General features: G+C 40.5%; 1 protein-coding gene across 12 annotated transcripts in view; it reads right to left on the minus strand.

Annotated features, from left to right (window-relative positions):
* The window catches only part of Pdzd2 (PDZ domain containing 2), a 374,613-nt gene that overhangs the window by 42,520 nt on the left and 313,536 nt on the right, over positions 1-18,557 (minus strand). For all 12 annotated transcript variants that reach the window (XM_074077656.1, XM_074077663.1, XM_074077662.1 and 9 more), the window contains 4 exons: positions 13,213-13,324; positions 6,490-6,635; positions 3,193-3,312; positions 2,187-2,301 (listed from right to left, as the gene is read on the minus strand). In XM_074077656.1, the coding sequence (XP_073933757.1) occupies positions 2,187-2,301; positions 3,193-3,312; positions 6,490-6,635; positions 13,213-13,324 (493 nt within the window). The remainder of the gene's footprint in view (positions 1-2,186; positions 2,302-3,192; positions 3,313-6,489; positions 6,636-13,212; positions 13,325-18,557) is intronic.

Consider the following 18,557-nt stretch of genomic DNA (forward strand, 5'->3'; position numbering starts at 1 on the left):
TAGGTGAGTTAAGGAAATGTAGTGATGCCCAAGCGTTTGTCTATGCCTGTCTTTAATGCAATCACAGAAGGTGTAGAGTAAGTGATATAACCTCTCTTTAAAACCCACCTGGTATAACCAATTGCTCTGTTTTGTTTTGGAGTTGTAGCCACATGGGAATGATAGAACATTAAAACAACTGCTCACGCTCTTCACATTTACATGAGATTTTAAAAAGGCACGTCACTCAACAGGTTGAAAATCGATTCCAATGACTTACATTTCTCATAATTGAGTACATATGAAAAACCAGTATTAAGGAGAATCAATGCTAATAGCCTGTCCTAACTATTAATTCTTTCCCTTCCATTTTGTTCCATTCTACCAGCCTTGCAGGACGAATTTTAATCAAGTGAACACATGGCATGTCCATTATAGAAAATTTTCTGCTAGAATTTTACATTGTTCTGAAATTAGACACTAACACCACCTGGAGGTTAACTTCTCAAAGAAAGAGAAATACATATTCTGCCCTGGAGGTAGTAAGCCTTGTCATGTCATATTGTTAGCATGTGTGGCTGCTCTGCCTAAAAAAAGGACATTTCACTTGACTCTTATCAGTTAAAAAACCAGCAAACCAGTATAACACAATAGCCTCTATAGCTTGGGACAGAACTGGACAGTAACATTTTAAAAGGCAACTAGAAATACTCTGATTTAATTATCTCTGAAAGAAGTGTCAATAAAAGGAGAAAAGAGAAAAAAAGAGGTGCATTCATGCTTTGGTGATGCGATTAAAATATGTTCAGTGGGTTCAAACCCTAGTACTGTACTGTCAAAAAAAATATATTCAGAACCTGTTAATTTTGCTTTATCAAAGAATATAATCTTAGGCTAGTCACAATTGGTGATACTGCAATACCAGATACTCAGGGGACAGAGATTGGGAAGATGACAGCTTGAGGCCAGCCTGGGAAAAAAGTTAATGAGACCCCATCTCAATCAATAAGACATGTGTGGTGTTTCATACCTGTGGTCCCAGCTATGCAGGAGGACTTAGGTAGGAGGATTGAGGTCTGAGGCCAGCCCTTGGCAAAAATATGAGATCCTACTTGGAAAATTAAAAGCCAAAAATGGGCTGGGGGAGGGGGAGCATGCTTAATTGGTAAATTACCTGCCTAGCAAGTTGGACTGTGAATTTAAACCCAACAACATCAAAAATCCACATAAGTATTTCATAGCGAATATACAGATATCATATATATAATTCTATTTATTAAAAGCAGCTATTATATCTGTACATAAAGGAAACTTTGACCTATTCAAAATTTCTCTCAAGTATCATGGTATATTCAAGATGGAAGAATGAATTTGGAGTCTCCAGTCTTCTTGTTTTCAACCAAGGCAGCAGTTGTAAGGTGAAGTAAACTGAGCTGGGGTCACAAAACTCTGCATGAATTTCCCTGCTGCTTACTAAGAGTGGGATGAGTTTCTAGTTACTTAACATTCTGCATGTCTGTTTCCTCATTTGTAAAATGATCACTCCTGAATGCCTATGCTACAGGTTTGTAATGCAGTTAATAAAATCAATATATGGAAATACTTCATAACTATTTAAAACACTCTAAAGTATAAGGTGCATTTAAACATTTAAAAATGTTTATTTGCAATGTTTATTAGCACCTCAATATTACCTCAGTTTGCATCCAAAAGCACTTGTCTAGTACATTTGTGTGGATAAAATGGTAGGTACCATGGAGAACGTAAAATATGCTTATGTGGGAAGCATGCCACAAGATATTGAGTGGTTACTAATGATTGGGCACTCTGCCAAGATACCTCAGCCTGAGGTAAGAATGGACTACAGAACTCTTGAGTTCTCAAGGCAAAGAACAAGATCAAGGACCAAGCAGACAAGCATGTAGTCCCAATAATAACATCAAGCCACTTTTCACATATTATCTCATCTAATTAATATTTCAAGTTTAGAGCTGAGAAGAGTGAAGCTACACTTGATCTTAGCCAAGCTTAGGTTACATCAACTGTCTAAAGTCATGATGGGAAGTGCTAGATCAAGCCCAGGTCGATGGGACTCCCACGCCCATGACCTTAGCTACTGGGCTATTCAATTCACTTCTTGCCAAGGGGAAGATTGTCATGGAATAAAAGCTCAGTGTCACTAAGGATTACCAAAGGGCTTTCCCTACCTTCTTTGAGTCTTCCATCCTCTGCAGCGGATCCATTTGGGAAAATGGTCTTGACAAAAATCCCCATCTGGCCTCGAATGCAGTCTCGACCTCCAGCAATGCTAAAGCCAAGGCCCTATGTTCAAAGCAGATGTGAGCTGGGTTGACATTACAGTAATTAACTGAGAGCATATTCTCACGGTAGTATTTAACTGATAGCATTCTCTCACGGAAGTATTTGATTGAGATATCCTTCTAATCAGCCTCAGAGTTAAGCTAGTCAACTAGCTATAAATTCCAGTTTGCATCCCTTCTCTGTTTCCCTCTTGATCTATTTGCTTTATACCAGTTGTGCACTACATTAGAGTCGGGGAAGGTTTTAGGTTGATACTTACAAAATTGTCAATACTGAACAATCTTTGACCTCTAAGAATGGCAATTTCACTTGGATCAACTAAATAGCCTTTGGGAGTCATGTTTGTTTACATACTGTAGAGGCCATATTTGTTTCAGTCTTTCATTTTATATAATATCAAGGAAGCTATTTTGCTATTGTGTAATATTAACTTATACACACCATTCCTTTTATGATAATGGCAATGACATGAAATTTACTCAAAAGGGTAACTGGGAGCACTCCCCTCCCTGAAGCTACAGGTTCTGCATTTCTTTCAATGGAGGTAAAAGTTGGGAGTCATGGGTTCAATATCCACGACCAAAAAAATAAAAAGAAAAATTGATTGGGGGTCATTCATTCCATTCTTGATTTGCTCTACCACCAGTCAGGTGCTCATGACTTTTCACGTCACGAGGACCAAGAGGGTGTGACCATCTCACACACTGAGGCCTGTAGGAAAGAATGCCAGGGAACCAACACAAAAGCCACCTTATCTGTCTCTCTCTATACCTGTTACTTTTTTAGTTCATGTGAAAACAAGTAATAAATTAAAAATGAAAAAGGAACTACTTGAGAAATACATACTACCATGTACCTGGAGGGCAAGAGAATCTACAGGAAAGAGCTCACCTTGCCTTTTTCTTTGTATAGCCCAATGATGGAGATAACAGATGGCCGGATGAGTCTCCAGGGAGATTCCACGTGAGTAGTGCTCAGGGAACGGGTGGATTTCTTCACAATGTGGTATTCCTAAAAGCCAGCAGGAGGCAAGACCAGAGATAGTTTCACTTACCCTGTTGTAGGCTCTGGCTTACAGACTTGGAAAATATTGTCTTTTGTTTTAGACTGCGATTTCTCTCTGGTTCATCTCTGGTCCAGTGGCTTAAAGAAAGTTTACCAAAAATAAATCTTGGAGGAGGAGGCCTTACTGAAACAGATTGCCATGCCTCTTCCTTCATAAAGACCTGCTTAGAGGCCGTAAGCACCTGCGTTGCTCTTCCCCTCACCACATTCCACATCTCCTTCTTATGGAATGAAGTCAGAAACCAGAAATCAAGAGTTCTCAAAGATGCAAAGTGACCACCCTGTGGTCAGGTTCTCCTTGGAAATCATCTTCCTGCCCCACCCCCACCCCAAGTTCACAGTCATGGTTAGACAGTATCTCACTATCTTAAGCTTAACTTACTCATTCAGAAACTCAGCAAGCCCTTGTTTCTTATAAAATGCAAACCATAAACCCAGACAACTGTTATTCCACATAAAACATCCCACCGAGACGACGGCAACCGTTTCAGCTCTAAATCCCTCATACTTGGAAAATAAAATATTTTCCTATAAGCCACACTTTCCCTTCTTGGCACACAGCAGCTCAAACCTCAATTCTTTTTTGTGTCCCTTGCCCATGATATTTATGTATGTTAGCAGGGTATTTATATCATCATCAAGAGATTAACTGACTCCATGCTAAAGTACTTCTACAGCTCAGCTCTCTGCTATTCTTCTTAGAATAATAAATATCTTAAGTGGTGCAGATATTCTAGCACCAGCCAAAAACATCATTTCATGTTTAATATAAGAAGAGAGATATCACAAAACAGATTTTATTCTTAATTTGTGTATGCTACATTCAAATGTACAAATGTCCCCCAGTGATAGTTTTGTATCGCTGGCAGCTTAGAACAATTACACTGTGAGATTTTACAAGATACCTGCCAATAATGATGTGGACCTGGCAAGGGTACTACCCTTTTACTGAAACCACTGCAGAGAGGGCCAGACACAGCCCATAGGTTGCCAAACCTCAAAATACAGAGGTTCATGTGTGACCTCAATCAGGGAACTCTTCCTCTGATCACTAATCTTCAGTACTGCCTTATTTCATTCATCTCTCCTTTGGGCCCCAGCAGAAGCCAAAGGCCTGCATGCTTTATGTGGCTATCTTAAGAGTTTCCGGGGTCCCCCTGAACTTTCTAGACCTATGCTGTCTAATACAGCAACCACTCACCACCAGTGGCTGTCTACATTTACATTAAGATAATTAAGATTAAAAATGCACTCCTTAGTTTCACTAGTCACTTTTCATGTGCTCAGTAGGCACGTACGGCTGCCATCTTGGATGGCACAGCATAAAACTCTTATCTGTGCAGAAAATTTTACTGGATAACTCTTCTCTAGGTAATAGGAGGGATAGAAGTTAGGAAAAGAGGAAGGTGAATCCTGGGAGAAAAAAGAAAAGTATAGAAAATAAGAGAAAGAACAATTTGAAAGGGGAAAACTTTTCTAAGACTTTGTACAATAGCATTTCTTTTTTTTGTTTTGTTTTTTGTTTTTTTTTTCTTTTCTTTTTGTACAGTAGCATTTCTAACCAGGTTAGAAATGGTCAGGTTTTCTCAGTGGACAGATAAGAAGTCACCTCCTTAATGCTAAGTCCTGGCTATGGTGGCATTCGACTCTCTCAACTTCATACTGGAACAGCCTGACCATGAAGCTCTGCTACCACTTTCTGGTCTTCCCCTGTCTCTGTGAGTCCAATTAGGTCATTCTGAGCTGGCCACAGACCTGTCTGTCTCCAGTTTGCAGGTCTGGGTGAATTTTTTTTTTCTTCTCTGGTTGAGTTTTAACAGACTTCATTCAGTAATCGATGGGTTTTCTTAGTGCCTCACTCTTTTCCACTGCTTTTGGGTGAACATAAGACAAAACAGCCTGATCAACAACTGCCTCTGAAACACGGGTACTTTTACCTCCCGGTCAGGTAAAGAGCACCAGAAACAACACAGATAATCCTGACAAACACCCTCAATCATAGTCATGGAGCTGCATCTGAAAACGGTCAGAACACACCAAAAGTAAGGGCCTCTCCCAGATAACCTGACTCAAGACCTTTAGAACACTATTACCCATGAGTTCCCAAGCACTTATGGGTGTAGGTGCTGCCACACCCCCTCCTCCAGCCTGCTTCATCATAGGCCTGGGGACAAGAGGCCAATGGTTTCCTTTTGAGTCCTCTGGCTAATGGTACCAGGACTCAAAGAACCCCACAAGTTACCTTGATCCTGAACCTGCTTCTAACTTGGGGAAGTGTCTACGGGTTGGGGATAATTTGATGGAGGATGCACCCACACAGGGTTATGGAGCCAGAGCTCAGATGGGAACAGGCTGATTGTTAATGACCTAAGACTTAAATCACCTCTCTCTACACCCCCACTTCTGACCCTGGCTGTTTGAGTTGTCATTATACAGCAGGTAGGACCCCAGGTGTGGCACAGGCACACATGCACCCCCCCACCCCCCCCACGCATAGTTGTTATGCTGACACACGATGCTCCCATAAAATAAGTGATGGTGGTTCACCACAGACTGGGAGACGCCATTGTCTCCTGGCAGTTGAAAGCAAATCTTAGTTCCAAAACACACAGCAAGAAGGGAATCAAGATGTTAAAATCCAGTAAAAGATTCCTTTCAACTATCAGGCTGACTTCTTTCTAGTCCTTCTGACTTGATTCTCTCTGCTGTCTCTGTCTCTATTATCTCTCTAGCCCCAAATACTCGTGGTCCACATTGATGGGAACTCCTTTTTTTTTTTTTTTTTGCAGTACCAGGGCTTGAACTCAGGGCCTTCACCTTGAGCCACTCCACCAGCCCTTTTCATGTTAGGTATTTTTGAGATAGGGTCTCATGAACTATTTGCCCAGGCTGGCATCGAATTGCAATCCTCCTGGTCTCTGCCTCCTGAGTGGCTAGGATTATAGGCATGAGCCATAAGTGCCCAGCGATGGCAAGTTCTTCCACCAAAGCCTATGCTGGCCTTTGAAAGAAAAAAACCCAAACAAACAAGCTTGGAGTCTCGGGACCTGGAAAGATGCTCTTTTATCCCTAACCATGCAACTGTGACTGAGTGAACCAAATGCTCCCTGGCCCAGTATTGACCTGCGATGTCCCAGAAGAGTCCAGCAGCTGGGGAAGGGAGTGCTTTCTGCCATCTCGGGAGACCTCCAGCATCCTGGCCCGGGGGTCCCCATGACGCACCATCAGCTCGTTATATTCTTCAACAGACTCTAGGCGGTGGACACCCCCTGGAAAAAAAGGGTGAGGAAATGTGACTTGATATGGAATGAGAAGACTCTTAAAAGCATCCACAGGCACAAACATGCTGTATTTACAACAACATGGCCTCAGAAGGCCTAGCATTCAAGACACACAAAGCCCTAAGCTCACACAATTGCTAACACCAGATCCTGCATTATTAACTTGTGTGTCGAGAACATGAATGCCAAGCTATGAAAAACTGCCAGTTTTTGAAGTGACCAGACTGGCTAAGGGGCAATGTGCATGTTTGATCCAAGTCATATGTAGGTATAATGGGACAGACAATAAACTAGTGAGGAGGCCATCAGTACGTGGGCTTCTAGATGGAGGAGCACCACTTTGGGATTGGTATGGTTCCATTCTTGAGAAGGTGTTCCCCCCCACCATATAATAATGACTTTTTGTTTGTTTTGAGACAGGGTTTCACTATGTAGACCAGGTTGGCTTCAAGCTTGAGTTCTCCTGTCTCTGCCTCCTGAATGTGCCGCTATTCCCAGCTTAGAAATGAAGTTTTGTTTGTTTGGTTTTGGTGGTACTAGGGTTGGAACTCAGGGCTTTGAGCTTGCTAAGCAAGTGCTGTACTGTTTGAGGCACACCTTGACATCTCTTTTCTCTGGTTATTTTGGAGACACAGTCTTGATTTCCACCCAGGGTGATCTGGACCTCTATCCTCCTAATTTACACTTCCTGCCATAGCTGGTATGACAGGAGAATGCCACACACTCAGCTATAGGTGTTAACTTTTTGCCTGGGCTGGCTGAAAGGTGATCTCCACCTCTGAAGCTGCTTGGATTACAGGTGTGAGACACCTGATACTAGTGATTTTTTAAATAAACTTTTATTAAAGTATAGCAACTTAAGAGAAGTGTGCACAAGTCCTAAGACAACAGATAAGTGAAATTTCATAAGGTAAACATACCACTAACCAACACCAGGATCAACATACAGAACGTTAATCAAAACCTCCAAAACCCCCTTTGTGCCACTGACTACCCTTCACCCAACAGTAACCATGGTCTTGACTTTGAACATCATAGATTGCTTTTGCCTGTGTTTGAATTTCATATAAAGATTGTGTTTAATATGTACTTTTTGTGTGTCTGACTCCTTGATCTTAATGTTTATTTGTCAGAGTCAACCATTTTGTTTATATGCCAATAATCTCTTCCCCCCAATTCTGTATAATATTTCATTGTCTGACCATACTACAATTCATTTATCTGTTCTATTGTTCGTGGACATTTGACTTGTTTCTAGCTTTAGATCTTAAAATAAGGGTCACGATTTTTTTTTTTTTTTTTTTTGTAAGGCCCACATAGTACATGGTTTTGGCTTTGTGGGCCACAAATGGTCTTCATCTTATGTTCTTCAATCTTTTTCCAGATCACTGAAAATATAGACAGTATTTCTGTTTTATGGGCCACACACATATAGCTGTGGGCTGTAGTTTGCTGAACCCTGATATAGAATATACTGTTATTGGATATTCTCATACCTGTCTCTTGCACATGTCATTTCTGTTGGGTAGTACCTAGATGTGGGGGTGCTTGCTACAGGCTCTTTACCTTGGCAATGTTGTCTCACCAGCATGGTGAGTTCTAGCTTCTCCATATCCTCATCATGCTTGCTGTGCCAGTCTTTAACATTAACCATTCTGGGAGATATTTAATGGGATCTCATTTTGGTTCTTATTTGCATTTTACTGATAACTAATGAAATCACATTTCTTTTCATAGATTGTCTGTTTTTGTTTTGAAAAGTGCCTGCTCTTCTGCCCACTCTTTTATTGGATTTCTGTCATTTTCTTATTGATTCATAGTATTAAGTTTTATTTTTAATGTATCTTAGTTACAAATTATTGGTGGGATCTATGTACTGCAAATACTTTCTCCATATCTGTGCCTTATCTTTGACTGTCTTTTTTTTTTTTAATTGTTGTACTGGAGGTACACTGTGATATTCACAAAAGTTCTTATAATATATCAAATATATCATAGTTGAATTCACCCCTCCATTCCTGGAATAGTTTCAACAGGTGTCATTTTTCCATTTACATACATGTGCACACAATATTTGCGCCATATTCACTCTATACCCTTTCCCCATATCCTCCCCTCTTGCACTGGTACCAACCCCCCAGACAGGATCTGTTCTGCTCTCCTGTCCTCTGATTTTGTAAAAAAGACATTTTTGTTTGTTTAAGATAGCTATATAAGGAGTTTCCTTGTGACATTTCAATGTATATATGTATTATAACCCGAATTGATTCACCTCTATCTTTCTCCATTCTACCTAGTCCCCTTTTTATGGTGATTTCAACATCTTTTCACTGTCTTAATGGTATTTTTTTGATGAACAAAAAGCTTGTAATTTCAACATGGTACAATTCAATCATGCATGGCTTAATGACAGGATACGGCTTAAGGAATGGGTCATTAGGCAATTTCGTCATTATGTTGACATCATAGAGTAAACTTACATGAACTAAGATGGTGACAATATTAGGAGCTATAATCACATCGGAACACAGTTGTTTACGAGGCCTATTGTTGACCAAAACATTACATTCAGCACATAACGGAATGGCATTTATTTTACCTTTAGGGTGAGTATTTTGTGTCTTGTTTAAGAAACCTTTGTAGCAATGACTCTTTGGTTTTGTTTCACTTTGGTGCTGGGGATTGAACCCAGAGCCCTGTGATTGCTAGGCAAGTGGTCTACCATTGAGCTATAGCCCTGACCCCTGCGGTAATGACTTTTAAGGAGCCCTTTATCAATACCTTATGCTGCACACTATTTTAAAAAAAGATAATGTAAAGGACTTTAATCTTAAATGATGCATCAATTACATATGAACATGGCTATGACCATACTATACTATTTATAGTATACACTACATGTTATAAGTTTGCTTGAATACCGAGATATACATACAGACCTCACAGACTGTGTAATGATTCATTTGATAACCGAAAATTTCAATCTACCTAGAAATGTCTCTTAAAGTTTTTCATAGAATAAGACAGATAACTCTGTACTTTTAAAAAGAATATATTGATGAGTTTTTAAGTAGTGATACAAAGTCAGAAGTGTGCTGATTCAGTTATATTATAATGGATGTGACTAAAGGCTTGGCTTTTCAAAAGCTAAGTATTAACTTTGTGAAGCAGCTTTTCAAACATCTGAAATTCCTTTGCAACCAAGGAAAAATTTGCATTTAAAAAGATCACAAACCTAAGGGATTACTACAGAAAAATCAAAAGTGCCAAAATTAAAGAGGTACCCTGCTGTTAAGAAAGGAGGTGTGAAGTAAGGAAAACCTGGGTTAGAATACCAGAAAAACGTTCCATGAAATGACAGATGACGCTGCTTTAGTCATTTTGGAGCCAGACTGGGCAAAACCCTAGTGGAAATGGCTGGAACCTCCTTACAGACATTTTTAAATAATTCATGACTTAATAATTCACAGCCAGATTAATCTCTCTCTTGGCATGCTTACTCTACTGAAAAAGATTTATTAGAAGAAATTCCTTTTGGGCTGACAGGAAAGCACTTATCAACAGGAGAGAAACCACATACGGTAGTGTCCATAGACAAAACACTGATATGTGAATACCACAGTGACTCACTTTAAGAGAATACGAAATAAATACCCAGGTTTGTGGAATGGATAATGGGAACTGATCCCATTAAAGTCTCCAGTATGCAAACGTTTTTAGAATGAATGTATTTCACAGCACGGAATCAAGGCCCAATTCCTTAAGCCTCTCTAACATGTCTCCAGATTATGTTTCCAGTCTTATCTCATCCTACCCTGCTCTATGAATTTGCTCTGTTCTGATGACTGTCAAAGGAAAGGATTTGTCCTTCTTTCTGCTCCTTTCCATAATCAGGGAGTATAAATATCACATGAAGTTTTACCCAAACTTGTCTGCACTATCACCTCCCCTCTGAAGATTCTGCTATGCCTTTTCCCCTAATTATTCTGACAGGCTTTTCTGGATCAAATCATTATTGGTGTCTGATTATGTTGAGTCTTTCTAATGGTGGAGGAAGAAAAAGTTGCCAAAAACTTAATTTTTCCCCTCGTTGTTCCTAAAATCCCCCATTCATTAGGTCCCATGGCTAGACCACTGCTTTTTTATCTTGCTTCTTCTGAACACATCCTCCGAGTACCACAACCCAGAGAGACTTCCAGTCTTTGTACCTCTTGTATGTGCCTTATTGTGGCCATCACTGTGTATATGTGTGGTGCTTCCCAATGGGATTATAAACTCTGGAGAAGGCCTTTATGTCTGAACCCATTCAAACAATTTCCTCTCTTGAGGCAAGAACAGTACTAATGAAAACAAAAATTATGATGAACATAACACTATTGACCACAGCAGTTAAAACAGTGGCAGCCACCATGAGCTGAGGGCCCATTGCTGTCACACTCTGGAATGGCAGTCAGTGCCAACACATCCTGTCTTCTCAATCTTCCAACAATGCTGGGCACTCAGAAGTCTCTCACATTGACTGGCTGAATAATCCCCATTTTATAGATGAAGCAGCTGAGGTCCAGAAAAGTCACTTATCTCAGGAAACCAGTTCCAGCCGATGTATGCATGTGCTTCCTTTCCTATCCTACATGTCCTTGTCACAGGTTTGGATGTCCTGAAAGGGTTACCAGAGAGGGCTGCATACTTTGCAGCTAATAGTGGCCAGCCCTGGATTTACAGCTCAGCTGAACGTGTTGCTTATTCTAAATTAATAATATTGACAGAGCTAAACTAACATATGTGAAAGGCTCCCCACATCTGAATCTAGAAAGCCCTGGACTATGGATCAGAATTCCTTTTAGGATCCTCAGGAGGCCAAACGGTGGGAAGAATTTGGTGTGGGAGGCAGGTCCTTTTCCTGGCTCTAACTCAGTGACCTTCGGGATTTTCTTATCTTCTCTGATCTCATCCATAAAATAAGGAGTGTGACTGTGTTGGTTTCAAAGGTCTTTGTATTTCCTCAGAGCTCCGTGAGTCTCCCCAGCGACCATTTGCTTTGACAAGATAGTTGACCTCAGGGCGGTGACTCCCTGTCCCAAGCATACACGTGATTTCAATGCATCTCAGTTGTTCCTTGGGGTAGTGGGGAGCTGGTGGCCATCCCCAGGTGAGAACCTTCAGGACTTTCTCACCAGTGTCCAGTCATCACTAATTTTCTCAGTCACAAGTCCATGTGTTCTAATGCCCATTCATGTAGCACTGCCTAATTATTCTGAGTTACAAATATGAAACAATTAATTTTGCCAATTGGGTTTAAGAAGTGAAGAATTTTATGGGCCTTTGCCTGCTACCTTATCTGAGAGTAAATTCAGTAGAGGGCCAGACAAGGAGAAAAGGAGCCACTGCCTTCTCTACTAATTTCCATGGCAGAGAGGAAAATGGTATTTTTTTTGGATGTCAACACCTAAGCATTGTGCTAAATGGTTTTATGTGCGTTTAAAAAAGTCTGTCAAACTTTCAATGTCTGTTATTACCCCTTTTTTCAGGTAAGGCAGTGGAAGTCCCAAGAGGCTAACCAACCAACCCAAGGGCATAGGGTAACCAAGAACTGAGGGGTAAACCTGGTTCCATCAGGCGTCAGAGCCTTTCTTTGACTGCTGTCCCTGACGGTTGTCATGGGTGCATAGCCAGGGCAGATTTCTCTACCAGGTTAATAGACACAGGGCTAGGAACCATTCCACTTCCAGGAACCCACAGAAATGTCTACTTCTTTTTAAATGCAGAAAAGAATGAGCATCACAGTAACAGATAATAATGAACCCAGAATGTATCTTACCAATAGCCATAAAACATCATTTTTATTTTCTATGGAAAAAAAAGGGCCCAGCAAGGCAAAAGTGCCTTGGATTCATTAAAGTCACGTCTCTTGCACATAGCTTTGGCTTTTAATCCTGACTTTCTCCTTTAAGGCCTGGGCCAGTTACTCTAAGGAAATGCTCAGGAAATACAGAGTCTATTTGTTCTGAAAGTTACAAATCTACCCTATGTTTTTGCTGCTTAGTTGAGATGTAGATTTAATAGTCGATAAACGGTCCTTTGCCACTTGTTCTGGTTGGCTCAGGATTTTGGGGGAAGTGTGTCTGTTTAGAATGTAGGCTTTCAGGGATATTCCACCCTGAAAGGGTCACCTGAAGCCCCATTAAAATAAATGAACCAAACATTCAGGAAATTTAAGTTTCAGCCATGATAAACAGAGATGTTGACTTTCACTTTGTCATGACTCAAATAAAAATATTCCCTTGGGCAGCAAGCTTAATGGAATGGATATGCCACGGGCATGCATCATCTAAGGAAAAAAACAATTTTGAGATTTTAAGGAAAAAAGGGTTTATTCTGTCAGATATGGTGGTTCATACCTATAATCTCAGTATTCAGGAGGCCATTCAGGAGAATTTTGAGTTCAAGACCAACCTGGGTTCCCTCAAACAAGAGGCTCACCCTGTCAGTGACACCATTACTCCCACCCCTCCCAGGGCTAGAAGCTCTCTTCAGGCAGGCTGCATCCTGCAGAACTCCCACTTACCTGAAAGACGACTCTTGAGTTTCATTTTATTGCCACCTTGTTTGGGACTTTCCGAGTTCCCCTTGGATTCCTCAGGGCCGCACAAATCTTGGGGCTCATCTGTCCCGGGCATCTGAAATGCAGACAGCGCAGAGCTGATGAGAGACATGGCATCCTGTCCAAGACGTTATCTCCAGAAGGCTGCAGGAGCAGCAACACAGTTGTCACGTGAGAAAAAAAGTTCGTGGGATCAGAGCTCAGCCCTTCAGATAACCTGGCCCAGATAGCACTGGGAAGGACGCCTGTGGCTGGCTCCTCTCTCAATCCACACGGAGCAGGCCTGTCACCAGCAGAGTCAATCACAAAGACACAATTAAGAGTCCAGGTCTCTTGGCTTGTGACTCAATGCTTTTCCTACAGCTCAAGCTGTAACAAATACTCAATTAGAAATTTAAACCCAATTCTAGGTTCCCAGAATACAGTGAAACCTTGATTTTGTGCAAATAACTGCAGGCTTACATCATTTAATGACAGGAGTATGTTCTGAGAAGTGCGGTGTTAGGCGATTTTGTCTGTTTTGAACTTTGCAGAGTGTACTCAACCAAAGCTAGGTGGTTGGGGACAATCGCTTGGCATGGTCTCTCTTTTTTTTTTTTTATTCATATGTGCATACAATGTTTGGGTCATTTCTTCCCCCTTCCCCCTGCCTTTCCCCCCTCTCCCTTGGCATGGCCTGTTGACATACTCAAGAGATGTGGTAAACTTGGGATGTCTGAGGCTGCTGTAGGTGGGATAGAGCATACTGCTTTTTTGGCAGAATATTCAAACTTATTACAAACTTATATCATTCAGTTACTCTTTCTTATTGGCATATATTAATTTTACAAAAAGGTTTCATCGTGATATTTCCATATATGCATATAACCCAATTCACCTCTCTATTACTCTTTATTATACCTCCCCTTTAAATATTTTTTAAGGGGCTTCATTTGTTCTTTTCATACATCATGTAAAGTTCCTTGATTATGTTCACTTCCCCCTCGTGCTCTCATTTTGCCTTCTCTCCTCCCATTGGTTCCCGTCCCCAGACAATTCCCTTTTTATACTCATTCGTTTGTTTTTTGGCAGCACTGGGGTTTGAACTCAGGCCTTTGCATACTTAGGCAGGCAAGCTGCATTACTTGAGCCATGCCTCCAGCCTATTTTTCTCTGGTTATTTTTGAGATAGTGTCTTGCTTTTATTCTGGACTGGCCTGGAATCCTGATCCTCCTATTTATACTTTCTGCAGTAGCTGGGACGATAGGGATATGCCACCATGCTCATTTCTGTTGAGACAGGGTCCCGTAAGATTTTGCCCAGGTTGGCTTTGAACCACAATCTTCCTGATCTCTACCTCCTAAGGAGCTACGATTAGAGGTGTGAGTGACTAGTACCCAACTTCATTCATTTTTTCCTTTAAGTCTAGATTCCTCACATGAGAGAGAACATGTGATTCATGGCATGTTGTTTTTCAGTAAAAGTTTTTAACTAAGTAGGAGTACGTAGTATACTAAATAATACATAAACTAGTATGTATATTATTATATGTGCCATATTTTCATATGGCTGTGGTTTGTTTATACCAGTACAACCACATAAGTATAATCTGTTGTACTACGAGTAATTTGTTCCACTAGGTTATGGGAATTTTTCAGCCCCATTATAGCCTTATGGGACCATGGTTGCATGTGTAGTCCATTAATGACTAAAACATCATATGCACCATGTAACATATATCGTTCATTTGGGCCTCATGTTCTATGATGTGCTGCTGTACTCCTGATTAAACACCTCCTAGAATCAAATGCTGTCTAGCTTCTGTGCAAGTGTCAGTCCACATGACTACAGGTTGTATGTCTTAAAGAATCAGACCCCAAAAATTGATGCAGAAAGGATGATTCCCAAGGCTCACTGGGTCCTCCACCCTAGAAAAACCAAACATGCTAAAAACTAAAATATCAGTTTGGAAAGGGAGACTTACATGTTTGAATGTGTTTGTTAAGTTTATATGTACCCAACTTGTGAGCTATATCAAACATAAACTTCCTCTTTGAAATTTTATTGTCCTTAAAAAATTCCAGGGAAAAAAGTCTTACATTAAAATATGAATGTTAAGGAATGTATGCACACTTAAAAATATACAGAAGACATCCTTTGACACTTAGCAATTGTTGAAAAATCATGTAATCATGATGCAAAAAAGAAAAAACCCACCTGATTTTAACAGGTTATAAAATTATATATCAAGTTCAGTGTATAAAATGTATACAGTAAGCAGAGTGAGTCCCAAGTGACTCTTGCTGTGTGAGGTAATTATTTATGCATAGGTTCTGTACGTCATAAGATTAGGCAGATTCCCTTTTCTTCCTCAAACTCAGGGGTCTTTCTAGATAAGGAGGAGTACTAAAAGGTCTGAGAATGAGATGCTGCAAAGTTGAGGAAGGGGCACCAGGAAAACAAGTTAACTCTAACATGTGGCATAAAGATAAATCTGATGTATTCACATCACAGTGTCAGTCAGGGACTGGACGGTGTCCAGGTTTAGGTTATGAAGAAAAGGCAAGAATGAAATCCTGAAGACAATTTCAGAGATTCTCCAGCCACAAACCTAGTGCAAAAGAAATGTCTTTGAGATGTGCCAGTGGTCAGGACCACATGCAACCAGGAGACGTGCAAATTGGAATAACCCAGAAAAAACACTCCAGGGCTTCTCCTTTGCTTGCTTTAAAAACCTTATGGAGAGAGCCTGGCTCCACACTGTAAACGGCAATTGCCAGAGCCTGAGTTAAGTTCCTCTTGTTTTCCTACTAACCCAAGCTGCCAACCTTCAGAGAAAGGTATTCCCCAGGTCACTACCTCCCCTTTGGTGCCCATGAAGTGACTGGTTTATTACAGTGTGGCCAAGGCTGGAACCATCAGACATCCTGTCTGAGATGCTCAAATACATGGAGGAAGTTCATTTCAGCCTCCTCTTTCTGGTCTTATGAAGTACCCTCCTTGTTCTTCCTTTTTCCTCCCCATTTCCCAACACAGCCTCAAGCTCTCACAGCATCAGAGCAATTCTGGAGACGATATAAGTACTCATATGATCACCAAAGAGGGGAAGTGGCCTGCCCAGGGCTTCTAAGCTCATTACAGCCATGACTGTTTCTTGATCCTCTACCTCCTGACCTTCAGCTTCACATATGACCAGGATATTCCCCCTTCACCTGAAGATACTTTTTAATTAACGGAATAATTTGCATAGTCAATACAGTGAAGTGTTTAGTTTGCTCACTCCATTTTTTCCATTTCATTTTCACAGCAAATATATATCCTAAGGTACATAATATCACCTCCACTTGACAGATGAGGAAATGAAACCACAGCATTTAACTAATATTCTTTTGTTTATAACATATATTCACATCTAGAACAGACTGTGTGAAGAAAATAAAGAGTATAAAATGAGCATTGCTGAGGTACAGAGGAGCTCACATGTACGATTGTCAAATCTAAAGTCTGTAAGATGTAAACAAAATGCAATAAACTTTTTTTTTTTTGCTTTGGGAGTTTTTGTTTGTTTTTTTTTTTTGGGGGGGGGCGCTGGGGTTTGAACTCAAGGTCTCACACTTGGTAGGCAGGCACTCTCAGCCACTTCACCAGCCCCAAAAAACTCTTTCTAATTTCAGAAGATGAGAGAGGTAGTTTGAAAATAAGAGAATCAATCACAACCTTAAAGAACAATGTCTTCTTTTTTCTTAATCCCTCAGTGCACCAAAGAATGAAATGAAATTTAATTTCCATGATCTACAAAATGCCAGTAAGATTTCTTATGACAAAGAAACTTAGCCTCAAGACTAGGACCAACAGAATGGATCCAGAGATATTTCAAGGTGAGCAAAGGGTACATAGTTGAGATTAAGGCAGTAATGAAATCTTATTTCAGAACATACTGAAAGCATCTTATTCCATTTCACATTACCATAACAGAGTACCACGCACTGGGTTATTTATAAAGCAAAGAAATTTATTGCTCACAATTCTGGAAGCTGGGAAATCCATCATCAAGGTGACAGCATTTGGTGAGGGCTTCTTGCTGTGTCATTCCATGGCAAAAGATGAAAGGGCAAGTGACCGTGAGAAAGTAAACTCTCTTTTTTTGAAAGTTTTAGCAAGTATTTATTTTAGTATAGACGAGGGGTAAGGGGAGAGAAAGAGAGAGAGAAACATCTCCTGTTGCCCACAGGAAATGGGAACAAAGACTCAAGAGAAAGCAAACTCTTGTCATAAATAAACTATTCCCACAATGACAGCATTTAAGCATTCGCTCAAGAGGTTGCCACTTTTATTAGGCCCCACCTCCCAGCAACGTTGCTTTGGGGATTCAGTTTCTAACAGCATGAATTCACTCAAACCATAGCAATAGGATTCTGAATTTAAGTGGGACCGTTTCCTCCTGTGACAGAAAACTGGTTTGTCATTGTGTTAGGTAGCTTATAAGCCAGTGACCAGGAAGTGGGCTGCTTAAACTCATTAGTTCCAGATTACAGTAGGAAGCAACAGCATAAAAAGTGGCATTTTGATTATAATGAGCCTTTCCTTAGTCTTGCGCTACTGTCTGAAAAGGTCTACACTTGAAGAGAATCCTTTGCTGTGTGCATCCCACTTCCGTGCACGGAACAAACTGAACTGTTCCGAAAATGTCCTTTTCTGTTGCTCTAAAATGAAATTTCCAGAAAGTTCTCCTGGAAGGCCTTTAGTTCAGTGAAACAGTTGATATGCTCTATTATTCATGAGCAATTTTAGCTCATGTGTTATTCAACCATGCCATTAGATTCTTGGAATCTAACAGAATTTGTCAATTTCCATGTTGGAGCCCCACTTTTGCATCCTTTTCTATCCTATAACTTATGAAATTCTCTCTCAATGAAGAAGCATCTTTGGCTTCTGGTTTTGCAGTGAGGTGATGGGCAGAGTGGGTAAGAATCCAGCATCTGGGTGCAGCAATAAAATTGGTTGCACAATTTTATTAGCAATTTAGGCACATGAGTCAATCTCTCTGAGATTCAATGTCTTTATCTGAAATAGGGGTCTGCATTTAAGAATTAAATGATAAAGGTTTCTCATTAATGGTGGCAGAGTTCCCTTTTGAAACCATACTAACAAGATACGGAAGTGATTTCAAAAAAGCAAGACAATCCATCAAAGGCAAAGAGAATGAAAGACAGCAGCAACCAAATTCTGGAACCAGTGAGCACTCAAATGTGTGGGAACAGATCTGATTTAGGCTGAATCCTAAATGAAGGTTGGACAAAGCTTAACACCAGCTCAGTTTGCACAGAGA

Source organism: Castor canadensis, chromosome 6, assembly GCF_047511655.1.
Source record: "Castor canadensis chromosome 6, mCasCan1.hap1v2, whole genome shotgun sequence".
Classification (NCBI taxonomy): domain Eukaryota; kingdom Metazoa; phylum Chordata; class Mammalia; order Rodentia; family Castoridae; genus Castor; species Castor canadensis.